At 45.5% G+C, this 27,672-nt stretch overlaps 1 protein-coding gene across 15 annotated transcripts in view; it reads right to left on the reverse strand.

The window, feature by feature from the left end:
* Positions 1-27,672, reverse strand: part of PCNT (pericentrin) — a 118,040-nt gene that overhangs the window by 36,483 nt on the left and 53,885 nt on the right. For 13 of the 15 annotated variants that reach the window (XM_074189866.1, XM_074189871.1, XM_074189863.1 and 10 more), the window contains 11 exons: positions 20,971-21,146; positions 18,624-18,865; positions 16,057-16,219; positions 15,683-15,895; positions 10,979-11,208; positions 10,182-10,307; positions 10,058-10,078; positions 8,599-8,805; positions 6,198-6,368; positions 5,766-5,918; positions 10-105 (listed from right to left, as the gene is read on the reverse strand). In XM_074189866.1, the coding sequence (XP_074045967.1) occupies positions 10-105; positions 5,766-5,918; positions 6,198-6,368; positions 8,599-8,805; positions 10,058-10,078; positions 10,182-10,307; positions 10,979-11,208; positions 15,683-15,895; positions 16,057-16,219; positions 18,624-18,865; positions 20,971-21,146 (1,798 nt within the window). The remainder of the gene's footprint in view (positions 1-9; positions 106-5,765; positions 5,919-6,197; positions 6,369-8,598; positions 8,806-10,057; positions 10,079-10,181; positions 10,308-10,978; positions 11,209-15,682; positions 15,896-16,056; positions 16,220-18,623; positions 18,866-20,970; positions 21,147-27,672) is intronic. The other 2 variants (XM_074189857.1, XM_074189861.1) reach the window with 2 other exon arrangements.

Genomic DNA, 27,672 nt, shown 5'->3' on the forward strand with positions numbered 1-27,672 from the left:
GAGCATCACCTTGGGCTCCAGGGTCTGCTGCTCAACCTCTTGCTGTAATCCCTGAATCTGCTCATTCAAAGAGACAATCTGGTTTTCTTTGCTTTGTAGAAGTGCCTGTGAAAAATCAAAGACAGAGCTGTTGAAGCAACTGAAGCAGCAAGCTTTCTGGCAGGTTTGAGAAACAATGGGCTCTCCAGGTGGTCCTGGCAAAGTCCAACAAAGCTGCCTCGGCAGGAGTCATGCTGCATCATCTGGCCAGGACTGCCTGAAGGACTCCTCCTCAGGTAGGTATCTAGTGGGTGCTGGGTAAGCCTTGGCTCAAGAAGACAAGGGGGTCAGAGATGACCACTGACCAGACTGCAAAGCCCAAAGACACCTAGGTGAGAAACAAGGCCACAAGTGCCCAATATAGCCCTTCCAAAGCCAGGGCAGCCAGTTTTCTCTTGGGCTATGTGAATGGTCAACCTGAGTCACCACACAATGGGCCAGAAGGCACAAATACTTAGCCTTGAGATTCACAAACCAACAGCTCTCCACATATCACGCTGGCAGTCATCCACAACCAAGGGCTGGAAAGAGTTTCTCTAAAGAATTCTGGTCGACTGGTCTCCACTAAGCCATATTGACTTAAGAGTAAGAGACTGGTGCTCACACCTCCTCGGCACCCTCTGCCACTCTGACTGGACCGCTGAAGGAGGGGAACAGGACTTCCATCTCCTCATTTCCCAGCCAACTGCTCAATGCTCCATCCCCTGAGGCTTTCCAGATTGCTCTGGGATATTTGACTGGAAGCTCCATGAGGGCAGAGCCTGTATTTGTATCCCCAGATCTTAGCACAGGATGTGGAATGCAATAGGATGCTTAATAAATGCACATTAACCATTGATTCCCTGCTTCAGGTTAACCTGTTATTTTAAAAACAATTGTCAGGGGCTAGCTAGGTGGCACAGTGGAAAGAGCCCTGGAGTCAGGAGGACCTGAGTTCAAATTTAGATGCAGACACTTCAAAATTACCTAGCTGTGTGACCTTGGTCAAGTCATTTCACCCTGATCACCTTGTAGAAAGGATAAGATGACTGTAAAACAGCTTTCTACAAAGATACTGGGGAACAAGTCACTATCTGTTTTTCCAGGAACAAGTCCCAGTTTTCTGTCCCCTTGAGAACACAGGAAAACAAGTCATACCAAGTCACCCCCAAGGGACTGGTCCTCCCAGAGTGGGCAGGCTGATGGGGCCACCTGTGCTTCTGAATGTGGTTGGAGATGTCTTGCCCTAAACAATGGCCCTGCCCAACAGAGAGTATTTGTTTCGCTTATCAGCCCCTTTGGGCTCAGATAAAAACATCTCAGAAAATGAATTCCCTGGAACTTGTGGACTTATTCACAACAAAATCCCGGACTCAGTACGAACCTAAATTCTGATTATGGGAAAGTAAACAGCAGGAACATAATTTTTATCATTTACAAAATTTCATTTCTTCCAATACAAAGAAACTAAGATTTCGTTTCTGAGTATTTGAATCTTCAAAGGAGATAATAATTTGTGAATGATTTCACCTATATCAGATGCTATCCAAAAGACCATATGAAAAACTATTACTGGGTGCTAAGCCTTGCAGACTAGGAGCCTCAGTTTCCTCCTCTCTAAATGAAGGAGTAGGAAGAGGTGAGAAAGGCCAGCTCAAGACAACTCAGGGGAGATGTAACTGTGGAATCTATTCCAAGGACCAGGTGTCAAGTTGGCCAAAGCTCCTTTTGCTCCTGTTTTCTCAGCTAAGGAGAAGGAGCCCTTGACTGAGAGAAAAGAAAAGGGGCTAAGAGGGGAGTGGCAGGGAAAGAAGAAGAGCAAGGAACAACAAGTTCCAACCAGCTGAGTACAGTGAGGAAGGATGACTGGGCCTACTCCACAGCAGGCATCCAGTGCCAAAGATACAAAAAGAAGAAAAAGATGGTCTCCATCTTTTGGAGGAGAAGACGCTCAAGCAAGCCCTACACAGGATAAAGGGCAGAAGGCGCTAGATTTCCAAGGGTTTAGGATTGAGCTGGGATGTGGTCAGCAGACAGAGCAGAGGAGAGCATTCCAGGAAGAAGCGCAGGGGATATAGGGCTTGGAAGGCCAAACCAGTCTGGCAGAGTCGTTGCAGACAGTGGGGACTGCCTCGCAGCAAGCAGTGAGGTCCCAGTTATGGCCAGTCGGACTTCTGGCAGAGGTGGCAACTACTCAACACTACACATAGTCTCTGGAAAAGTGCTGAGCACAAGAGCAGCAAGAGGAAAGGATATATCAATAGGGCTCCCGGGTGCTGATGTTCAAAATATGGGGGTCAGTGAATCTGCTCTATTCTTCACAAAATTAAAGATCCACTCTGAGAATGATGTGCAGGAGCTTCTGGAGGGCAAGGGAAATTGTTAGTTCCAGGCTCAGACAAGCATGGTTCCAATGGTTTGGAAGAATGGCTCACATCGTAAACAAGCTCTCTGCTATTCGCCTGTCCCTCTTTACCCACAACAGGATTGGACACACTCATGTCCAGTATTTCCTCAAGCTTCTAGCCATCACAGCTCATTGCCCCAGGGGTCTCCTCCCTCCCTCTCAAGTCTTTAAGGGTATGCTTGCTTTCCAATCTCAAAGTCCAACTAACAAGGCCACCTGCAACATCAGCCACCTGATGACCTTCTGGGTTCTCATCGTTCTAAAGCTCTGTGGAATTAGATGCTAATGAATACCTTGTCCTCAATGATTCTTTTCTGAGCTCTCTTCTTGATCTGTCCTCTTCCTAAACTGACTGCTACTCCTCAGGCTCTTGGAGGCTTCTGGGTGGTGCTGAGTGCAGAAGGCATGAATTCTAATCCTGCCTCAGACACACTTCTGAGTTTCCAAGTCACCAGACCCTGAGGATCCATGTATTTAACATGCTTTGTCAACACCAGGCTCACTGTTCTTTACTAGATCCTCATTGTTATGTCCCGACCTTTAATAGATCCTGGCTCTGCCAAGGGTCCCAAGATCTAAGCAGATAACTATCGCTTCTCCCCTGACATCAATCATCTATTCCCCATCCCTTTCTTGACCTACTTTCCAGAGAGGCCTGGAGGACTCTCAAGTTCAGAATGGTTGGTTCTTGTCCTTCATTATCGAAGAAGACCAAAATGACATCACTATGTTTGAGACAAAGGACAGTATCTCCTACTGTGGCTGATCAGACCAATACAAGCTTGGAATGCTCTACCACAGGTCAGACAAAAAAAATAGTCCATGTAAACCCCTGAAATGGGTCCTCTAAACTTACGGATGTCACATTTCCTTTGAGCTGCTTCAATTCTGTCTTTCTCATAGAATGCAGCCCCCTCACTGATGAGGGCATATCAAGCTGGGCAGTCCTGTCCATGCAGTACAGTCAATTCTCAAGTTCTTCAATGAGACCTTCAAGGTGTCCTGGTATGGCTTCCCCCCCCCCCCCCCCCCCCGGGGAATGCATGCCCTGGGAGAGTTCTCCATAAAAATAGTCTTTTTGGCAAGCATATGCCTAGCATTCTAAAAACAAGACCAGCCAATCATAGTTGCACTCTCTGTAGTAATATTGGAATGCTCGGCAGTTAAGCTAAAGAAAAGATCTCAGTGTCTGGGATCCTCTCCTGCTGGGTGATCTTCAGAATCTTCCTAAGACTTTTTTTTTCAGGTTTTTGCAAGGCAAATGGGGTTAAGTGGCTTGCCCAAGGCCACACAGCTAGGTAATTATTAAGTGTCTGAGACTAGATTTGAACCCAGGTACTCCTGACTCCAAGGCCAGTGCTTTATCCACTACGCCACCTAGCCGTCCCATTCCTAAGACAATTTCAACAGAAACAATTCAGTTTCCTGATATGGTGCTAGTAGACTGTCCAGGTTTCACAGGCAGATAGCAATGAGGTCAGCACCACAGCTCCGTACCTCTTCTCTCCCACACTTTCTTTCTGAGCCTCCCAAATACTGAGCTAGCTCTGGCAATGTGAGTATCAACCTCATTGTCAATGTGAACTTCCTTGGAAAGAACTTGACCAGTCCTCAAAACTTCTCCATTTGCTATCATCAATGGTTCCACATAGAGGTAGGGTAGTGCTAGATGATAGGGTACCAGGGTTTTCCAAATATTCAAAAGAAAACTCATCCTCTTTACTCCCCCCTACCTCCAAGCTCTCTGCCATTCACCAATACAATCTCCAATGCCCCTCCTCCAGACCCTCCCTACTCCTGACCAGTCACCCAGGTTTCCAACCAAGAAGTCATGCTTTACTCTGTCCTTCCCCACATAGCCAACCATTTCCTAAGTCTTGTCTACTTTACCAGCCTCTCTCCACCTCTATCCCTTTCTATTCACATGGTCAGCACCAAACTCGGCAATCCATCCTCCTTCCATGATACTGCCTTAAGAATCTCCCTGGACAAGGCAGGGACAATGACTCAAGAAGTGACTGATAAAGATTCAAGACAATTCCAAAGTATCTCAGATGAAAAATTCACTTCGAGTGCAAGAACTGATGGTCTCAATGCAGACCAAAACATACTAATGTTATTGGGGGGGGGGGGGGGAAGCTTTGTTTAATCTTATTAAGAAATTAATACGGAAACAGGCTTTGCATGACTGTAAATGAATAACCTACATCAATTTGTTGGCCATCTCAGGGAAGGAGAGAATTTGGAATTCAATATTGTAAAAAATAAATGTTAAAAACAAACATAGGGGAGGCTAGGTGGCGCAGTGGATAGAGCACCGGCCCTGGAGTCAGGAGTACCTGAGTTCAAACCTGGCCTCAGACACTTAATTACCTAGCTGTGTGGCCTTGGGCAAGCCACTTAACCCCATTTGCCTTGCAAAAACCTAAAAAAAGAAAAAAAACCCAAACAAAAGAACAGGAGATGCTTCATAAAAAATAAGTCCTACAGGTTTAGCAAGGACAAATCAGCTGTCTTCAAGGATCTGAAGGGTTATAGCATGAAAAATGAAATAGGGCCCACCCAGGAATACTAGGTGGAAGCTTCAAAGAGACGAAAGAAAGACTGATGAAAGAGGAGCATTTGAAAAGGAAACCATGGACCCCCCCCAATCCTTCTACTCTCTACATCCCATTCTTCAAGCTATCCAGAAGTAGAGTTGGCCACATTGGAAGTATGTGGGGTTATCTCCCTTGGAGCAGAAGCAGGAGTGGGCAGGCCCTTGGCAGAGATTTCTTGGAAGGTATTAGATGGATTATGATGAACATAAGAGTATTGTGAGAGGGCAGATCTCTCCAAGTTTTCCACAGCACATTCAAATTCCTGGTGGAGATTGGATAGACTTGATGAGAGGGCACAACAATATGGTACAAAGAATTGAGGTAAGGCTTAGGGTCTGCCTACACAAGCAGCAAGTTCCCTACCCCAAGTCGCATGGGTTTGGGAGGAAGGTTCTTGTTCCATGTGGATCCAATTAGCTCTCCCTGCCAGACGCCCACTCTGGCAGATGCCACGCATCACTCTCACTTGTCTGCTCAGACCCTGGTGTCCAGCAAGACACACTCTTAGGCAGCACTTACCCAGTACATAAAATCCAGTGTACGAGGCTGACAAAGCATCTTAATTTGGACAACCCAAGGAACTTACTCACAATCCTTCAGGAAAGAGAATCTAGAGCCAGAAACTGGCCTTAGGCAATGCCATGTCCATCACTCCAAAGGGCCTTGCTCATATAGAACCAGTGCACAGGGCAAAGCCAAGCCAAGCCATGGTCCAGTACAAAGACCCCTTCTTAGGTTACCTTTAAATTGGCATTCTCTGCAGAAAGCTCTTGGATAGTGGCACTACTCTGGCTGTTCAACAGAGCTGATTTTAAGTTCAGCTGTAGGATCTCATCACTTTTACTTGTCAAGTTGTCCTTAAGCTGTTCTAGCTCTTCCTCTAAGCTCAGAACCTACAACAAAAGCATAAGACTCATGTGGTAAAACAGCCCTTGTACTGAGTCACTAAGAGAAGGATTATTTTGTCCAACAAGCCCCCAATCCCCCACAGGCCTCCTCTCATTCCCAAATACTGTCAAATTCCTTTTAAACTCCCTTAAAAATACCCTTGACTTTTCCAAAGATTTCTGTCCAATCCTTACTCAGACAGTGTGAGCAGGAGGCCTCAAGAAGGTGAAGTGTGGTATGCCAGGAGCTGTGGGCACTGGCCAGAGCCACATGTTCACACTCACCCTCTCTTTCAACAAGCGAGCCGCCTGCTGCATCTTCAACTGCTCCTTAAGGTCTTCCTCATCTGGGCTCCCTTGAGTGGGTGTCAGATGTTTAGCTTCATCTAATTTTGATTGCAGAGTGGAAATCTGAATCAGATTGCTCATCTGCTGCTCCTGCAAGGCCTCTTTGTCCTGATAGAAGGAGGGAAGAGAGTCTCAGGGCTCACGTGAGTTGCCTAAGACATCCAAGTGATGCACTGGAATCCCCAGGGAAAAAGTGCAGTGAGGATCAACCAACTGATCACCTCCCAGTGGCATCAAACCCAGCCAGGACCAGCAAACAAAAAGCCAAGTCATTCAATGCAATAGTGGAGAAAAGGGAGAATCAACAATAATGGAAGTTGATAAACTCCCAAATATCAATTACACTTGGAAGAATTCTTGCTTGGAAAAGAACTGCTAGGAAAACAAGAAGGGATAATTTATGATCCATTCAAAATAGGCCACAGGACCTAAAAATTGAAGGGACAACAGAAAAAGGAACAGGTTTTTAATCAAAGAAGGGATGAATTCAGGAACAATTTGGGGCTGTCTGCAAAGGAGAGTTCCATCTGTATCCAGATAAGGAGATGAGGTATTTGAACAAAGTTCAAGGACTATTCCCTTTAATTTAGAAAAAAACAGATACATATTGTCTGATCTTATCTCAGACATCTTGTCTCTTCTTTAAGGATCTGATTTCTCTCTCATCACACTCAATTTGGATCAAGGTACAACATGGAAACAAAGTAAAGACTGACAGATTGTTTTCCGTGGGGGGTCGGGGGAGGGAAGTAAAATTGGGGGGAAAAATTGTAAAACTCAAATAATATCTTAAATAAAAATAAATTTAAAAAAAGAAGGGATGAATTGAGGCAAGTATAAATGATAAGTAGGAGAACACAAAATTATAAAGTTTTTGCACAAACAAAATCAATCCATCTAGGATAAGAAGGGAAGGAGTGGAATGGGGCAAAAAACTTTTTTCACTTTGATATATGGGATGGCATACAGGAGGAAATCTAAGCAATGGTAAAATGAGCAATAGCTAAACATTTCCTATTGAATGCCTTATGCTGGACCCTGAGGATGCAAAAAGTGACAGATGGCAGGGTCTCAAGGTGGGGACATAAACAAAACAAGCCTAATACAGGATAAATAGGAACTAATGGAACAGAGAAGCCACTAGTTGTCTTGTAAAAGGTGAAGTTTAAGGGTCAAAGGGGACATCTTGGGGAGGAGAGGGGGTAAGAAGACAGGTTAGATGAGGAAAGGCTTTAAAGGTCAAGTAAAGTATTTTTGATACTAGAGGCAAACGAGAGTCACAGGGTTATTCAGGGAGAGATGATCAAAGTCCACCAATAAAAATTATTTTAAAAACAAAGTTTATAAAAATATATACAGGTCATCTCTGTGAGTACCAGCATCTATAATTTACAGGTGAAAAAACTGAGGCTCTAAGAGGAGTACGGTGACAGGAGAAACCCAAACCTTGTCTCAAGATGTATATTCTTCCCACTCTATCCCAGGGCTTTCAATATTTACCAAAGTGAATCCTTTAGACTCGGCCTCACTGTCTATACTATTGAAAAACAATGAATTCAAGAAAACCACTTATAAAAACCAATATATACATGTGGGAATGCAAAATTTTATGTGTGTACATACTACCCAATGACTGCCTATAATTCAATCCATTAAGATACATTCAGATCATTCATGAAACAATCAGTGGAACTTAGAAGACTAACCAAATACATGTCTTAATACACTGAAATTTAATTAGGAAACCAAACCCAGTGAAAACATTAGCATTATGAACCCAGAGGCAGAAATGGGATCCCAAATAACAACCAATGATGCAGTCAAAGAGAGTTCTAGCATGTCATCCCCATTGCCTCTGTAAGTCAGAATACTTCCAAAAGGAAGAAGAAAAAGGAATTCCATTTTTTAACCTTACTAAAAAAAGCTAGATGACTGGAAAAGCCAACTCAATGTCAATGTCACCAATTAATTTAGCTCGAAATGCATCTTCAGAATGACCAAAAAAAATACCTAGGCTTTCTGAGGTCACAGAACAGGTAAATGCCTGCATGGTGGAAATGTTTCTCTTAGGTATGCCAACCTTAGAGCACTAGAGAAACAGGGAGAGGAAATGACTGTGGCACCGTTCTCTCCCAGGGGAACACATTCCTTCCTTTGGTAATTATAAGCTCCAGGCAGGAAAGGGTTCTGCCAACACTGTTTTAAGGGCCTCAGACATACTGAGCAGGGTCCAGGTAAGATAAGAAATTCTAGGCAATCCATTCAATGACACCTTCAATACTCTTCACTGAACCAAGGTGCCTCAATCCCATTCATCCCAATAAAAAGAGAGGTTTACTTGTTTCAATTCTTTTCCAATTTTCTTCTGTCTCTCCAATTCTTCTTCAAGCCAGCTAACTTTTCTTCCGATTTTTGCATTTGCATCCTCCAGGTTTCGGATTTCCTCTTTTTGTGTTGCTAGTTGTCTTTCTGTGAGCTCCTTCATTATGAGCAAGTCATTAAGTTCATCTATTTTTTCTCTCAATTTCTTTTGCAAAGATTCAACCTGGAAAATCAAAAGACATTTTCTACAAGTTGCAGAAACAGAAATGTACATTTTAATGGTTATCAATAAGTAATTGCTGCTGGCATAATGAAAGTTCCTTCTTAATATTTAGATGGAGTTGTCCTAAGAAGACAATCTACTCAACTCCCAAATTTCCTTTGAAATTATTAAAGTTTGCAGGGATCAATCTCCTTATTCCACACATGAGGAAACAGAATCTGACAAGCAAAGGTCACAGAAGCAGGGTTTGAGTACAGCTATTGGGACTCTAAATTCAGTGTTGCTCTCTATTCACATTAGATGAGAAAGCCCAGGCAAGCCCAATTCATTTCTCTCTGGAGGATGAGATAAAACCTCTGCTAAAAACTCCCAAGAACCAGTGCCCAAGGCTTCTCTTCCCTTCCCCCACATGTTGGTTTTGTGTGTGTGTGTGTGTTTGTCTGCCCTTATCCTAAGAGTTCTTGACCTGGCATCCATGGCCTAAGGTTTGTCCTAGAGCCCAAGCTCCCTTTCAGTAAAAGGGATTTTCCTGGTAACCCTTTCAAATCTTACTTTAGATGCATTGGCTTCCCCAGGGGGCCAAAATGTCCACCTTTGACAAAGACAGAGAGGAAAATGAGGGTGACCCTGCCAACATGGAAGTCTCAACCCAAACCAACTAACGGCAGGTCTCAGTCAACCAAGCAGCTGACTACATGCTTGCTTTCTCTCTGGTGCTTTAGGTAAGCCAGATCCTATAAAGCATCTTTAGAAAGTGTTGGAGGAACTTGATTGGAGGGGCATGGGGGATGTCCTGCCAAAAGGGAGAGTTCAAGGACAAAAATCATGAGCAAGTCTCCTTAACCTCCTTAACCTTGCTTCCAGCAGCAATCTGAAGCCTCCCCATGCTATTTCCTCACTTGGTTTCCTCCAGTTACCATTCAGAGGAAATCTGCTGATGTCACATCGAGAGCAAGAGATCATGGCTGGCGGTGGGAGGTCAACAGGAGAGGCCTGGCATCACCCAGACACATTCCCCCAGAGAGAGAAAAGCCTTGAGCACAAGGACATAAGCCAGAGAGTGACAGCAGGGAAGCAGAAAGGAAGCAGAGTGTGCAAACGGAGCCTACGAAGCAGCAGACAACCCAGCCAAGAAGCAAGCAGGGCATGGGGGGGGGGGGGGGGGGGGGGGAGAGACTACTAAGTTTGACAGCCTATCTACTAGGGCAGAGGGCTGGGGGGAGAACCCAGAGCCCATGCTCCATGTCCATACCTCGGGAGTCAACTCAGAGCTCTGCCATGTTCACGTTTTTGGAAAGAAAAAAAAAGAGAGATCATTGAAGGCAGCCCCTCAGTCCAGACGGCCCACACACACCCTCCCAGACGCCACCACTCACCTCAGTGTCACCAGGCTCTCCCCAAGGATGGCTCTTTGCTGGCTGCTGCTGCTTCAGCTGCTCCTCCAGTTTCCTGATTTCTTGCTGAAACTCATCCCGTTCGTGCTCTCTTTCAATGGCTTGTTCCTGTCACCAGATGGGAGAGTCTGCGTATCAGTCACAGGTCTTGAAAGAGCAGATGCTACCAACACTATGTCTAGGTGGAGAAATTGGGCCTAAAAGGAGGTGAAAGGTCTGACTTCACTGTTTAAAAACTGCCTGCGGGCCTATGGCTAAACATTTTCTGGACACTCAGAAATGGAAGGTGGGAATCCTGAGAGTGCACAGGCCAATGAAATACCTTAATAAGAACTAGGACTACTGCAGATTGGATCTTATAACAAAGAGAACATTTCCCCCTAGCTTACAGAATTAATCTGAGAAGCCAAGCTATTTTTTTTCGGGGAAGGGAGTGCAAAGCCCAGTTGGGCAAATAGTCCAAGCAGCAGGGAGACGAACACCTAATGCTGAGTTAGCCCACTTCAGTTCCTCCCCCTGGCTGATCTGCGGCCTTCTGAGAGGTTTTGGAGAATTTCTGCCTTTTAACTAAAGGCACCCCCCCCCAAAAAAAGACAGCTAAGGATCACACAGTTTGGATTAATTGAGAAAATACAAGTACATAGGGGCCTCTTAAAGGGCCACCCAGGCTCCCACCTCAAAGTCCTTCACTAGCCTCTTCAACTTGGCAATGGGCAGTGCAGGTCAACACAGAGAGCTAGGTTTGCACCCATTCGCCTTTGAGCACATGAACCACTTACATCCATGAACTGTCGCTGATTCCGTAAGTGCTTGTCTAGAGAGACAATCTGCTGTTGGAGATCCTGGATTTCGGCGGCTTGCTGGGCGAGTTCCTGATTGTAGGCCACTTGCTCTTCCAACTCCACCTCCAGTGCTCGCATCTGAGAACGCAGGCTGGAAAAATCTTTCTCAGACTGTTGCTTGGTTTCTGATTGCTCCTGTACCAAATGCTCAACTTCCTTACGCAAACCTGATGGGGAAAAGAGCCCAAGTCAAACTAACTTATTACAACAAAACAGAAGAGAAAACAGAATGTACATTCAAGTTGGTTGTGCTAGAGAAAACTGTTTGTGTATGTGTGCACCCAGAGAGCTATCTGCCACTGGCAGACACCATCAAATCACACACAAAGCAACTTCAGTCATTAGGATCACTAAATAGTTGACTAAACTCTCTTGAACACAACCCAGTCAAATACATCTTAAAATAAAAGTAATTTTGGAGAACCAGAAAGCATTTGGAAAGGAACAAAGCTCCCCAATTCAGGTCTTGTGGGAACAACCCAAGAGGTCAAGTGGGCACTTCCACTGAGCCAGGCCTATGTCCTGGGCTCCCTGCAGTCTCTGGGTCAATGAGAGGGTCCTTCTGAGCCCTAGTGGCTTTTTGAGGACAAGGATCTGTGTGGGTTCCTACAGAGAAATGAGAGCCTTTCCTCTCCAAAATTCTAACATAAACTGCAGATTCAAAAACGCATCCCTTTTCTCTTTATTCCAAATAATAGATATTTCATGAGCTCTGAATCTCTGTGAAAATTGGGCCCAAGCTGTAAGGCTTGTACACTACACTGGCTATGAAAAGAGACCCGGCCTGGGCTCCAAACATCAAGATCTGCTTCTGACCTGGCTATGGGTACAATCTGGGACATTGTGTATGTGTCTGTATGTCCACACATGGACAGGTGGAGAAGGGGGGAAAAAAGTATGGTGGTCCAAATGGTCTTCAAGAGCCCCTTCATCTCTCAGTGTGTTAATGTGGCCCCTGAAGAGCCAATTTAAGGTACAAAAATATTCATAGCAGCCCTGTTTGTGGTGGCAAAGAATTGGAAATTAAGTGAATGTCCTTCATTAGGGAATGGATTAACAAAATGTGGTATTATGTATTTCATGGAACACTATTGTTCTATTAGGAACCAGGAGGGACGGGAATTCAGGGAAGTCTGGAAAGATTTGCATGAACTGATGCTGAGTGAGATGAGCAGAACCAGAACAACATTGTCCACCCTAACAGCAACATGGGGGTGATGATCAATCTTAATGGACTTGTTCATCCCTTCAGTGCAACAATCAGGGACAGCTTTGGGCTGTCTGCAATGGAGAATGCCATCTGTATCCAGAGAAAGAATTGTGGCGTTTGAACAAAGACAAAAGACTATTACCTTTAATTTAGGGGGAAAAAACCGTTATCTTATTATGTATTTTTGTTATTTCTTATACTTTATGTTTCTTCCTTAAGGATCTGATTTCTCTCTCATCACATTCAACTGAGACCAATGTCTACCATGGAAACAATATAAAGACTAACAGACTGCCTTCTGTGGGGGTGGGGGGAGAGAAGCAAGATTAGGGGGGGAAATTGTAAAACTCAAAATAAATAAAATCTTTCTAAAAAAAAAAATCTAAGGGGGCAGCTAGGTGGCACAGTGGACAGATGTGACCTTGAGCAATTCACTCTTAATCCCACTGCCTTAAATAAATAAAATTTTAAAAAAAGATCCAGTCTAGATCTGATTTTAAATAACAAAACCCAGCAACAACAAACTCTCACTAAGATGAGAAAGATTCTAATGCTTTTGGTAGAGCTCTATCTAATTTCCTTCAATCAGAACATACAGCCTAGGTCCCCAAAGCTACTTCTTTGTACATTCAGAGCTTTCTGACACCACATCAAATGCAGGGGCATAAGGGGCGGCTAGGTGACGCGGTGGATGAAGCACCGGCCCTGGAGTCAGGAGGACCTGAGCTCAAATCCAGCCTCAGAATCCAGCCTCAGACACATAATAATTACCTAGCTGTGTGGCCTTGGGCAAGCCACTTAACCCCATTGCCTTGCAAAAAAAAAAAAAAAAAAATAGAGGGGCATAATGCCAACAGACAACAACCCCAAGGAGTCCACCCAAAGCAAGGCTGCACAGCTGTGCCCACGAGGGCCAACCCCCAACATGACCCCAGAATTACAACCACTCATTTCAGCCATCATTCACAAAATCTCCGAGAGAGAAATCCTAAGTGATTGGCAAGCACTCTGGCGAGCTTAAAGCACTACATAAAGCTCAGGAACGATTATATCCAACTGCTGTGCGTCCTTTGGGTATAAGGAACACTGACTTCATTATTTTTTGCCCTTTTTCTAGTTCTATTTCTCCTGCCCCAATATTTGAGGAGTGCAGACTCGCCAACCAGTCTCACGCATGCAGTTACTGCCGTTTTTCCCAATGCTTCTCAGTAATGCTTGTTATGACAGTCAGTCTGTTTGGTCCAATTCTCCTCCTCCTCCTCCTCCCCTCCTCTTCATGTGACATTAATGGCAGCCTCGCCAACCAGAGCCAGCTTGGTTTGTGGTTAATGAAGGTCATTTGTTCCATTTTAGATGCAATGCCCCACTCAGACTCACACAATGTGCACAGACACAGACACAGACACACACATACACACACACACACACACACACACACACACACACACACACACACACACACACACACACACACACACACACACACACATTTTTCAAGATAAAAAGCAAAAGAGGAAAAGGACTTGGTATTAAGAGTCAAAAGCAACCCCCAGTCTAACTTCAAATGCTAGCAGTATAAATTATGAAAACAGTGCCAAACACCCTCAAGCTTTCCAACCTTGCCACGGGGAGCTCACCCCCTGAATCGGAGCTCTCCCCGGCTCGCATGCCTCCACTCTGAGCAAACGCACATTGAGACTCCTTGGCCTTAAGGTCAAAGTCCCCCAACAGCTGTCACTGCAGGCACCTGGCCAGCCTTCAGGAGAGGCTGGCTCTGGCTTGGTAGCCACTGCTCGTGGCAAGGTCATCCCCGAGCCGGGATGCTTGTGGCCAGTCCTTTCATGGCAGCCACTTTACAAAAGACAGGAATAGGTTCTTGTAAAGTAAATAGTTACTTGACAGGAAATCCTTTTCCTCCTCGGTGACTCACTCACTCACACGTTCATTCCCTAATGTGAGGCCAAGCTTGAGGAGGGCATGGGCCACCCAAAGCCATACAAACCTGAATCCTCTGGGGCTACAGTCCCAACAGGAAGGCCTAGGATGAAAATGTACAGATTTACCAGTAGAAGAACCAGCCCCATGGAGGCTGGGTCCATGGGCCAAGAGGTTAAACTGGTGCCCCAAGCAAGGGAGGTGGTCTCTCTTTTGTTTTGCTTTCCTCTGCCCTGGAAGGGCAGTTCTGTGCTTGGTACACCAAGAAGGGGGCTAATGTCTGCTTCGTTAATGGAGCTGGGCCAAACTTACTGTGACTAGGGCTTGATGGATAGGGTCCAGCCCCCAAGACCCTGTTCTCCAAGTCCACAGATATGTCTACTGTTGACCATAAACAAAAAATAAGATACTCCTAGGGCAGGTAAAAGGGGTAAGGAGTACAGGGCAGAAATCCTCTCCACCCCATGCCATCCACTAGGAATGTTCACCCAGAACCAATGAGAGCAAATAGGCTGGGTCACAGTTTAGACAAAGCTCAAAGTCTCCATGCCCCATTTTCCCCAAGGTCTTGCTTTGGATTGGCGCAGTCCTTTGAGGAGTGGGTGGGGTTTTGGTAGCATCCCAAAACCTGGAGGCAGGATCCCATGGGGTGGGAGCCCTTTGGCTGTTCCTTATAACTGGGGAGGGGTGAGGAACATAGTGAGCAGGCTGCTCCCCTGCCCCAACCCTCAGTCTCCATGGTGCTGACACTGAGTGACTTAGACTTTGGTCACAATGTGCATTTCTCTGATGAGCAAACATCTGGAATGCTATCACGTGGTGGGTGTGGAGGAACATTCCCTTTTTCATGAACTACCTGTCTCTCCCTGGCCCACTTTGCCCCTTGACAAGCATGTCCCAGGCTGGGCCCATGATCTATCCTGGGCTAGGCCACAGGGTAGGACAGGCAGAGACCCCTCACACTGCTGCTTGGCCAGTTCAAAAACCTTGGATGCAATGACAGGAACATAGCCCACAAAGGAACATAGCTTCTTTTCTATGGGCAACAGAAGGGCTCCCACATACCAAGAACAGGACCAACAACAGTCACAGGAGACTGCTGCCCATTTCTTGGCTGGGTATTCAGCTATCCTCCAGCCAAGATGAAAACCATCAAGAAAGGGACATATAGAGAAGTTTTGTAAAGAAAGTCCCACAAACGGATTAAATAAACATCTCTTCAACAAGTGAATGCATCAGACACTAGGGATTTGTTCATCTGAATAATCAACACTTAAGAGTTTTCTGCAAGTGTAAGGGGAAAAAAATCCATTTGGAAATCAGAAAAATCAATTTGAGTCAATTTGATGAACACACACAGGAAGTGTTATCTGACCTCAGTGACTTCTTGATTCTTATTTGCTCACTGTATGGCTCAACACTTAAAAAGCCTGAAAACCCACAAACTTGTCCTACCCAAATAGCCCTGCCCTCCAGAAGAGCCAACACTCTCCTACCAGCAGCCTTCTCCTCAGCCTCCACAAGCAACCTCTCCTTCTCCCTCAATGACAGGCTCTGTTCCTCCTTCAGCCTGGCTTGTTCCCGGGTCAGCACCTGGAACTGGGTCTTCAGATTCTCCAACTCCACAGCCAAATGATGCTCAGACTTTTCCTTCTGAGTGAGGGCCTCTTCCAGGGCAGCTTTCTCAGCTTTGTACCCTTCAGCAAGACCTGCCAGGTCAAAGAAGAAGGCAATGACTAGAGATGGACCAGGGCTGGGAGGTTGGGCCAGCTGCCGGCCGGGTTCTTGGCGGCCATGGCCAGTGAAGCAGCAGCATGCGGCCACTTGGGGCTTTGGATGGAAGGTTCCCAAGGGAGGGAGGCAGCCTCACCCTCAGCTTTATGAAGATCCAGGGCCAGTTGGTTCTTGGCCAGGCTCTCCTGGTTTAAACAGTCCATCAGCTCCTGGTGCTGTCTCACCACCTGGGCGGTCTCCTCATTTTTACGGTTAAACTCTTTCTCAAAGCGAGCATGAAGTTCACGGGTCTCCTCCAGCTATAAAGAAAGACAAAATCAGAGGGCCTGACTGGGAGCCCAGCCAAGATGCTAACAACTTTTCCACCTAGCTCGCAAAGACACCTCATTTCCATGAGCACTCTGGGCAAACATCATGGTGAAAATGGAGGTATATTTTGTATATTATCATATGTTTAATCAATGTTAAATTGCTTGCAAACTTCCAAAAATATTGCTTTAATGAACTAGAAAAAACAGTACCTAAATTCATATGGAGGAACAAAAGGTCAAGAAATATCAAGGGAATTAATTTTAAAAAATGCAAAAGAGGAGAGCTTAGCCTTACCAGATCCAAAACAATATTATAAAGTATCAGTCATCAAAACTGTTAGGCACTGGCTAAGAAAGTGGTGGATCAGTGGGCAAAAGCAATAGCAGGAAATGATTAGCGTATCCTAGTGTTTAAAAAACCCAAAGAGCCCAGCTTCTGGATAAGAACTCACTCTTTGATTAAAAAAAAACTGTTGGGAAAAACTGAAGACAGAATGGCAGAAACTAGGCAGAGATCAACATCTCACACTCTATACCAAGATATGGTCAAAATGGATGCAGAATTTAAACATATTTAGGAGAACAAGGAATAGTTTACCCATCAGATCTATGGAAAGGGGGGAGAAGTTTATGACCAGAGAAGATTAGAAAACACTATAAAAAACAAACTGGATAATTCTGATTAAATTAAAAATTTTTGCATGAACAAAACCACTAGAAGCAAAGATTAAAATGAACATAGTAAATTTGGAAACAATTTTTACGAGTATTTCTGATAAGGGACTCAATTCTAAAATAGAGAACTGAGTTAAATTTAAAAAAAAAAAAACATTCCCCTATTGATAAATGGTCAAAGAGAAAGGCAGTTCCTGAACAAAGAAATCAAGGCTATCTATGATCAGAGGAAAAATTGCTCTGGATCATTATTGATTTAGACAAACACCTCTCAGATTGGTCACTATGACTAGAAAGGAAAATTATCAGTGTTGGAAAGAATGTGAGAAAACTAGGCCACTATTTGTTGGTGGAATTGTGAACTGATCCAACCTTTCTGGAGAGCAGTTTGGAACTATGTCCAAAGGGCAATAAAAAATGCGCATCCCCTTTGATCCAGCAATACCACTACTAGGTCTGTATCCTGAAGAATTCATTAAACAAGGAAAAATCCCACATGTACAAAACTATTCACAGCAGCTCTGTTTGTAGTGGCTAAGAACTGGAAATTGAGGGAATGCCCATCTATAAGAAATCATGGGGCGGCTAGGTGGCGCAGTGGATAAAGCACCGGCACTGCAGTCAGGAGTACCTGGGTTCAAATCCGGTCTCAGACACTTAATAATTACCTAGCTGTGTGGCCTTGGGCAAGCCACTTAACCCCATTTGCCTTGCAAAAAACAAAAAACAAACAAAAAAACTAAGAAATCATGAGGGATAGGATTTCAGAAAAGCCTGAAAAGACTTGTATGAATTGATGTGGAGTCAAATGAGCAGAACCTGAAGAACAATTCTACACACTAATAACAAACAGCATGAGGTCTTGATCAACCATGATGGACTTATTCTTTTCAGCAGTAAAACAATGAAAGATGACTTTAAAAGACTTGTGATGGAAAATTTTATACATATCCAGGAAAGGAACTGTGAAATGGAAATGAAGACCAAAGTCCATTATCTTCGATTTTCAAAGTCTATTGTATTATGTCCTTTTCCATAATCTTTTCTTTCCTCCATTTGGATCTGATTCTCCTCTCACAACAAGATCAATATTGATCTATGTTTAATATGGTTGTAAATGTAGAGCCTACATCAGATTGCTTTCTGTTGGGGGATAGAGGGGAAGGAAAGGAGAGAGGGAGAAGGTGAAACTCAAAATGTTGCAATAAAAAAAAATGATTGGGGGTAGCTGGGTGGTTTGGTAAATAGAGCACTGCCCTAGAAGCGGGAGGACCTGAGTTCAAATGTGTCCTCAGACACTTAATAATTACTTAGCTGTGTGACCTTGGGCAAGTCACTTAACCCCATTTTCTTTGCCAAAAAAAAAAAATTTGGTAAATAAATAAATAAAATTCAGAAAATTATTAAATTGCTTGCATTATCAGTGTGGGAGGAGGCATAGGACTGAGGAAGGAAATTTGGAATTCAAAATGTTAAAAAATGAAAACTAAAATTTGCTTCCATGTAATTGGGAAATTCTCAATTAAAAATATACAGTTAAAGAAAAGAAAATGGACTACTGTGTTTATTTTGGACAATAAAGCAATCAGAAGGACTGTCCTATAAAATCCCCCATGCCCATACCACACTCTCTTTGGGATTGGGGGCCCCAAAAGGTCTATGTGGTGCTGGCTGCCCACTGGGCTCCAGAGTGACAGCAATGAGACTTGAGCCTTACTTGTTTACTGGAATCCAGCATCATCTCCAGAAGGTTGTCCACAGCTGCCCCAAGGCTCTGATAGATTTTCCTGATGGGCTGTTCACATTCCACTGTGGCATCAGGACTCAAGAAGAAGCTCTCTCGGACGTGACTACTTACATCTGTCACGGCTATTAATGTCTCATCACATTCAGGCAGAGTTTGATCAAACTCCAGAGTGGGAATGGGACCTGGAGGCGACATTTCCTCAGACAGCTGACCTGCAAGGCAAAGTACCAGAGCATCAAGGCCAGAGCCTGCACTCACCTGAATGAGCCCCAGGATTGGAAGGCTTTCAGGACCCCACTCAGGCAGGAATAAAATGTGGTCCCTATTGGCCCTGGCAGAAAAGACATCAGGGGAGCTGGAGGGTCCCAGGATCAAATGTGACTGTCATGGGACAACAAAGCTTCATCAAGATGGGGTTGGGTCGGGGCGGCTAGGTGGCGCAGTGGATAAAGCACCGGCCTTGGAGTCAGGAGTACCTGGGTTCAAATCCGGTCTCAGACACTTAATAATTACCTAGCTGTGTGGCCTTGGGCAAGCCACTTAACCTCATTGCCTTGAAAAATCCAAAAAAAAAAAAAAAATGGGGTTGGGTCAAGCTGCTAAGGAAGCCCTTTTCTACAGCAAAACCTCCAGCTCCCTGGTCTCCTTCCAGACTCTGCTCCTCACCTGAGAGGATACAAAGGCCCCTAGGAAGCCAGGGCCTCCTTCCTTTCCGCTATACACATCAGGGAGTGGGAATACCCTCTCTCCTGGAAGCTCCTAGAGGGCAGGGACTGGGATTCTGCCTTTCTTTGCAGCCCTGGGGCTGGGCACATTAGTGAAAAGTCAATTCTTGGGGACAGATCCATGTCCCCAAGACAAGATGGGACAAGGCTGGCCAGGTTGTAGGGTCACCTGACAGGCTGGAGGGGCTTGAGTGCCTGCAAAATCCATACAAATCAAATGAAATCAAATGTGATTTGGCAGCCTGGAAAAGGAGAGGCCCTTCTGTTGAATTCAGAGACGCAGAGAGAGAGAGAGAGAGAGGGAAGAAGGAAGAGAAGAGAGAGAGAGAGAGAGAGAGAGAGAGAGAGAGAGAGAGAGAGAGAGAGAGAGAGAGAAGAAGGGAAGCAGAGGAAGAGAGGATAGAAAAGGAAAGAGAGGAAGAGAAAAAGAGACAGAAATAAAGAGACAGAGAGGAAGGAAAGAGGTGGGGACAAAGAGAAGGGGGGCGGGGTGAGACAGGGTCCAGGCTTAAGGGGGTAGCATAAGACAATGCCACTATTCCTGGTCATTCACCATCTGGCCTGGAGAACTCTGAGGAAGGACGCTGCACCCAGAGTGGGGCAGCATAAGGTATGTCCTGATCTCAAGGGAGGGAGGGGACTGCCGCAACACAAGAGCAGCCAGCAAGCATCAGAGTGTTGTGCCATGGAAGAGAGACCATGCTGTCCTTAGTCAGTGAAAGAGGAGGTGCAGAGGTTGGACAGCCCAGGGCAGTTCTTTGGGCAGGCCCGGATCAGGTTTAGGTCAGGCCCTGGGGCCTTGGAGTGCCCATCCAAGCCCCACATTCTGTGTAGTCCAGGAGCTAGGTTGACTCTGCTCAACAGCAGCCTCAGAAAAAGTTAGATTTGAAAGTTAGACAGGGATGAGAGTCCTAAGGGCAGAACTATCAATTTGAGGCATCAGGACCTCAGGGAAATGCCATGAGGACATGATTTCTCAACTGTCTCTGGGCTTTTGCCCTTAATCCCCTTATAATCCAGTAAAAATGTGAATGACAAGAGGTCCCCATGAGGAAGGGGATGAGGGGGGGCGACGGGGGACAGAGAATTCTCTGGGAATTAGATACAGGGAGAGAGTCTAGGTCAAGGGCCTGACTCTTTCTGAAATATCTCTACCCTTCTTTTCTTCCTCTGGTGGAGACAGCAATCACATTACCCAAGATTCCTCTAGCACTCACTGGGATGTCATAAATGACATAAAATGGAAAAACCCCCAAATAAGATCAGGACTACCCCCCCATTAAAGCAAAGGACAAAAGTCACAATTTCTTCCATATGACCAATGCTAGATAAAAGGTTTCATGTGATGCCAATCTTGAGGTCGGCTGGCTGGCGACATTTGTGACTTATTACGTTCAAATGATCCAGACTTTTGAGTTGGAAGCAGCTCCTTGTCTGACTGATACAGCCAAGTGAGGCCTGGAGAGGGGAGAGGTCAAGGGAATCTCGTTCTCAGGGTTCCCTCTCCAGTCACCACTCAGGAGAGCATTGCTCCAAGGCTCCAGAGCCCAGCACCCAAGGAGAGACCAGAGAAGACAAAGGCTGCAACTCACCCCTGTCCCGGGCTGGCTGGGCCTGCATCCCCATGGCGGGGCTTTCTGGGCCCAAGGAATCTTCTTCCAGACACAGCCCAATCCTCTTACTGATCTGGCTCTTTATGGCAAGGGTGGCCTTCAGTGTGTCCCCAAATAGACTCAGAAGTCGCTGGTTTGTTTCCTGCAGCGTTTTCCTACAACAGACAAAGCACAGAAGATATTTTGAAGTGGTTTTTGAAACCTAGGGAAGGGAGAATATGACCACCACCACTACCCCCGAGGCCTGCTCATGAATCTGAAGCCATTATGATTCCAAGGATTCTAGCCATCCCAAAGTGCTTGGGCAGCAGTGACAGAACAGGGAGGCCCTGGAGGTTGGCTCTAGAGCCAAGGCCTTCGAGAGGAAATCTTGGCTGGCTGGAGAAAAGCAAGAAACAAAAACTTCCCTTAGCTCTGGTTCTTGACAAGACACAACATCAAGAGAATCAATAAAGACTTTAAAGAACTGATTTTTGCCAAGGCCAAAAAAAAAATAATTTTGCACAAACCTTTCTATGTGCTGGGCTGACTACAGAACCCAGCCCTCTGCCCCCCACCCAAAGCACCCTACTCCCTCCCTGACCCCCCAACCTCTCAGGACGCCTCTAAAAATTGGTCTACGCAGTACCACACTAGTCTGAGTCAGTCACTATCTTATGGGACACCTTGAAGACCCCTCTGACATTGAGTGGGATGTCTAGGAACTCACATGAGCAAAGGTCTGCCCAGGGAGATGGGAGGCATGGAGGCATGATGTTCAAGAGGATCAAAGCATCGCCATACCCCACATCTGGCTTTGCCCTGGTGATGTGCTTTGTTTGGGCCTTGGTGAATAAGTGCACAGGAGTCAGCCCCCAGTCAGGGGACCAGCCGTGCTTGTCCTGGCATGGCACCTCAACAACATTGCTGCTCATTCTCTAACACTGTGGACCACTGAAAGGATTCTGGATCCACTCAACCCAGTACTTCTTCCAGAAGTGCTTTGCAAAGCCAAAGTACAACATAGTTTGGAGCTGGGAATTTACAAATGGTGCTTGCAGAAGCATGGGTATTCTTCAATTTGCCACGTAGGATGCAGGCATAAGTTCTCCCTGGACCCACTTTCTTCTAATGAGGATCTGCCTGTGGGCTCATCTTCACAGGGATCATCTGGATCTGGATCCCAGGCCTGCACCAGCTGGGCTCTGATTCTGACCTAGGATTTCTCCAGTCCTCGGGAACCTCAGGCCGACTCTGCTCTGGTTGACTTTCCTATCTTGGACTCTGTCCCAAAAGGAACCCTACACACACACACACACACACACACACACACACACACAGTCACTCAACTCTACCTTGTTTACCCCTAACCCATTCAATTCCATGCTTGATGCTGAGGAAACCTTGTAACTAGGACTCAATATTAGGAAGTAACTCTGACAAGAAGTTGCTTTCCACTCAAGCATCTCCTACTTGGGATGGTTCAGAGGATCAGAGCTGGCATGAGTCTCAGAGACCCCACAGCCCAAACCTTCCTTTCACTGAGGCCTAGACACAGGAAGATCAGAAGCAGAGCCGAAGTGAAACGCAGACTTCTGTTCACTAACACAGTGCGGCTTTTCGTCATTCTCTTCGTTAGCAGCCCTCAGGTTGGTCAGAGACAAGAAATTTGCAGAGAATCCAGCGAAGAAGGGGCCCTGACTGGGGACACAGAGACTGGAGAAGTCTCAGGTCTGTCTTCCTGGTCATGTGACCAATACAGGTCCTTTCTCTTGCCACAGTGGGGTGAAGAACCCATTCCAGAAACCTCCATAAGGCCTCCAATGGGGCCTGCCTTCATCACCTGACCAGACAACCGCCTCTTCCTCGCCTTGCTTTGGCTACATTTGATTCTGAATTTTGACAGTTCCTTGAGCCTTGAGTCCTCCACAGGCTCTCCTGGCAGTTATTTAGGGTACCGACACTCCTCCACCTCAGAGCTCAGGGCTGAAGGGTGAAGGATGACAAGGGGAGTGTAAGGGAAGTGGAGTCACCAATCAAAATGTTAGCAAGGGAAAGATGAGGGTTCAGGCTCCAGAAGGACCTAGTGATGGAAGGGATGACAGCTTCTCCTAGGCAAACTTCCCTTTCCCTCCTGGGGGAGTCCAGAACAAGAATGTGGGACAATCACAGCTAGCAGATGGAAGGCAGAGACAAGGGAAGTAGGGGAACTTCCACGTCTGTTGCTGTCTCCATGGCTTCCAGTCAAGCCTTATTCCATTTACTTTATGAAAAGATTGGTTTTGGACAATCGTCATGAAACTCATAAAGCTTAAGTGTGGCTGGGATCACTGATGAAGGACAAGAACAAATTTCTGACATCTCATCACAAGCGGGGGATGCTTTAGTGGAAGCAAAACTATTTATTTTAGAAAGGAGTTTTCCCAGCCTCAGACATTTAATAATTGCCTAGATGTGTGAATTTTTTTAACAAGGCAATGGGGTCAAGTGACTTGCCCAAGGTCACACAGCTAGGTAATTGTTAAGTGTCTAGTCAGATTTGAATTCAGGTCCTCCTGACTCCAGGGCTGGTGCTCTATCCACTGTGCCACCTAGCTGCCCCGCAGCAAGTCACTCTTAACCCCAATGCCTTCAATAAATAAATATTTTTTAAAAACTTGGAAAAAAAAAAAAAGAAATGAGTTTTCCTCCTTGGATTGATACCATCATCATTACTGCAGAGAAGCAAACATCCCATGTCCTCCTGAGATACTGCAAACAAACCAAAAAGGCTTCCACCAATGGAAGTGCTAAAATGAAAACAAGCTACACACCAGGCCTCACAAGCCTCCTCCATCCATCTGTGCCAAAACCAGGCCCTTGGTTTTATGGTCATACATTCAACAAGACAAAACCAGGTCCCAAGCCCCCGTTGTCTGGGCAGAGAACTAAAAGGTTCTAAAAGGCTGAGCTTCATTTAGAGAACTGCCCGGGCAAGGCTAACTGCCTCTTACTGCTGTTTACCCAAACATTGTGTTCTCGGAGTGGGTGGTCAGAGAGGCAGAGATGGTACACCTGCTGTGGCTTGCACCAGAAGTCACAGGTATCAGTGGCTGCAAGGACAACAGACTTCCTGGCGTAGTTCACTTACATCCACCAAGCAGCTTACTGAGGGAAATCAAAAAGCAAAAGGAAGAAGGGGTGAGCCCTGGGCATGGAGCCCTGGGCATTGCTTTCAGCATCCTATCAGAGTCCCTCCCACTTCTGTGACACCTGGGCTTCTGCTCCAAGAATCCAGAAGGTTGCAAGGTACAGGACTTGGAGGATTCCAAGCCAGGCAGCCAAGTCAGTGCCTTTCAGGATGACAGCATCTGCCACTGGAAGGCAGTATACATGGAGGACTGCTCACTGCCCAGACCAAGCCTGGCCAGAAGGAGTCCCATTAACTGTCTGCCAGGGGGCACAGGAGTCTGGAACAGACTCTGATGCTTCTCAAGGTAGTCAGTTGTCAGTAGTACATGGCTAGAGACCTGCCCAAGTTATTTCTCCAGGTCATCCCCAGGACACTCACTGACCAGAGGCCCTGACTTGGTGTCCAGGTGCCAATTCCTACCCAAGCAGGGAGGTCATTTCCCAGGCACAAGCCTAGCCTGGCCCAGGAAGAGCTGTAGCAACCAGCTTTAGGTCTGGATGGCTGGAGGACCCCCCACTAATCATTTTGAAAAGATCTCCTTTGAAGGGTTCTCCAGGGTTTCCCAGTCCCATTCTGCTACAATGACAAGTCCCACTGGGTCTGGAGTGCATGGTGGTGCCTGAAAAAGGCAGCATTCTGGGGTGACTGGTTAAAAGGCCCAGGGTCATCCTCCTTCCCCTCCAAGTTGTAGAATAATTGAAGATCCCCTGGGTGTAGCACAGAAAGGCTCTTTTCACCTTTTTTCCTACATGCCCCACTGCTCTCTTGGTTCCCAACTGGCTGGTCTCCCAGGGAACAGGGAGAAAGCAGAAAAGAGAAGAGTTAGTGGAAATGGACACAAACATCCTGGGCCTCCTCCAAAATCCAAAAAGCCCAAAGGAGAGAAATTTCGCTTCCAATACCCAGAAGCTTCACCTCCTACTTGTGGGGTGAGTAAGCCCACTCAGCTCAGACCATGAGCCCATTTCTCACCTGGCCAGGAAAACAGGCCTAGGCCATGCTGGTGAATAACTCCCTACTCCAAAACAGAGAGATAGCAGAAGCAATCATCATCAAAGGAAGAGAGGAGCATAGAAACACTGGTGGAAGAGCCAGGACCTGGGTCCTCCACCATGAAAAGCAACTGGACAATGCTCTAAATATATCTAATCTTTCTATTTATACTCTATGACCCTAAAATACCATTTGGAGAGCCCTCTTTGTCAAAGACAAAGAGTTTTAATATTAACATACGGAAACATTTTTCTAACACATTTTTTTTTAACAAAGTGGAAATCAAAGAAATGTCCTTGGATTGAGGAATGATGTCTATCCTTCATTCTCAAAGAAGACCACCACATCAGTGGAAGTGATGCCATGACAGGCACCTGAATTGGATTTGAGTGAGGTGACTGCTGAGTCACCCATCTGACTTTCTCCCCTAGTGTCATCTGGATCCAGTAGCCAGAAATGAATCAGGATGACTGGAGATGGCCCTGGATGTGGGGCAGTTAAGGTTAAGTGACTTGCCCAAGGTCACACAGTAGATAAAACTGGCACTCTACCTATTGTGTTACCTAGCTGCCTTGGGGAATGACTGAACAAGTTATACTCCATTAATCTCCTAGACTCCTATGCCAAAAGATATGAGGAATGTGGAGAAGTGTGAAGAAATATGGAAGACTTTTATAGACATATACATAGCAAGAAGAGTACACCAAAAAAAAAAAAAATGAGAAAAATCAGAACAAAGAGAAAATAGTAGGGGCAGTTACATGGCATAGTGGATAGAACACCGGCCCTGGAATCAGGAGTACCTAAGTCCAAATCCTGCCTCAGACACTTAATAATTACCTAGCTGTGTGGCCTTGGGCAAGTCACTTAACTCCATTGACTTGAAAAACAAAACGATCAAGAGACCAATCCATGCTCTGAGGGATTGTTGGGGAGAAATTCCTCCCCTTGAGGGTGTGAATTGAGGTCTACACTGTGGGTCTGGGGACCTGTACTCTTCCTGGTCACCATGGTACTCTGTCTGGGCAGGCATGGGGGTAAGAAGCAAGCCACCAGGACATCATGAAAGTATCCACAGTGCTGGATTCCAGAGATGGAGGACCCTGGAGAACCTTTCAAAGGAGACCTTTTAAAAATGATTAGTGGGGGTCCCCCATGAGTCCCCACCACACCAGTGCTTCTGATAAACAGAACAGCAGCACACAGAGCAATTTTTCTCTCTCTTAGAGACATTCAGATTCTTGTCCATGACTCCACTGAAGACATGGCATAGACTGTTCTCAGGTCAGCTCCTGCTCAGACTCTTCCCATTCTACCTGTTGATCCATTTCTTAAATGGGCAGTCAAAAAGCACTAAAACTGATCCTACCCTTTGACCTGGCAATTCCAATTCTAGGCCTATATCCCAAAGAATTTAGAAAAAATGCCAAGTCCAACATGTTCCACAATATTCCTAGCAACTCTTTTTGTGGTGTTAAAGACTGGAAATGGAGGGGATGGCCATCAAGTGGGAAATAGCTGAACAAGTTGTGGTATGTGAATGTTAAGGAGTACTAGTGTTCTGTAAGAAAGATGGTTGGACCCTAGAGAAGCATGGAAAGAACAAGAGGAACTGATGCTGAGAAAAGGGAGCAGAACCAAGAGAACATTGTACACGTGAACAACATGGTGATGGATGCAGCTCCTCCCAGCAGTTCAGAGAGCTAGGACAACCCTATTAGACTGGCTATGGACAATGCTATCCCCATGCAGAGAAAGAAAAACAAGACATTGGGGCAGCTAGGTGGTGCAGTGGATAGAGCACCGGCCCTGGAGTCAGGAGTACCTGGGTTCAAATCCAGCCTCAGACACTTAATAATTACCTAGCTGTGTGGCCTTGGGCAAGCCACTTAACCCCATTTGCCTTGCAAAAACCTAAAAAAAAATAAAATCAAAAAAGCCCTTCAGAATCTGATGAACACTACATTCGCTTTTCAAGGATTTCTCTTTAGTATTTCTTTCCTTTAATCCCTCATACGGAAACACATGTGTAACACAAACATGTGTGTACAATATTCACCAGACTATTCGCTGCTGAAGGGAGGGGAATGGGAAGGAAATTTTGTAACTTAAAAATATGTTAATACATATGATGAATGTTTCATAATGTATATCTGGAAAAATAAACCATGAAGGGTCAGACTCTAAAGAATCATGGACTGATGATGAATGAAAGAAGCAGGACCAAGAGAACATTGTCCACACTGTCAACATGTGAGCTGATCAACCTTCATGGATGCACCTCCTCTCAGCAGATCAAAGAACCAGGACAACCCTGGGAGACCTGTTATGGAAAACACTATCCACATCCAGAGGGGGGAAAACACAACACAATCTTCATACAGAAAATGACCAATCTGTAAACATGCTAAAATCAAATGTATATAGACAATATTAACCTGACTGTTCACCACTGAGGGGAGGATGGAAAGGGAGGGTGGAAGGAAATTATGTAACTCAAAAATATGCATCTTCATGTGAATAAATGTTGAAAAATT

Source organism: Macrotis lagotis, chromosome 5, assembly GCF_037893015.1.
Source record: "Macrotis lagotis isolate mMagLag1 chromosome 5, bilby.v1.9.chrom.fasta, whole genome shotgun sequence".
NCBI lineage: Eukaryota > Metazoa > Chordata > Mammalia > Peramelemorphia > Peramelidae > Macrotis > Macrotis lagotis.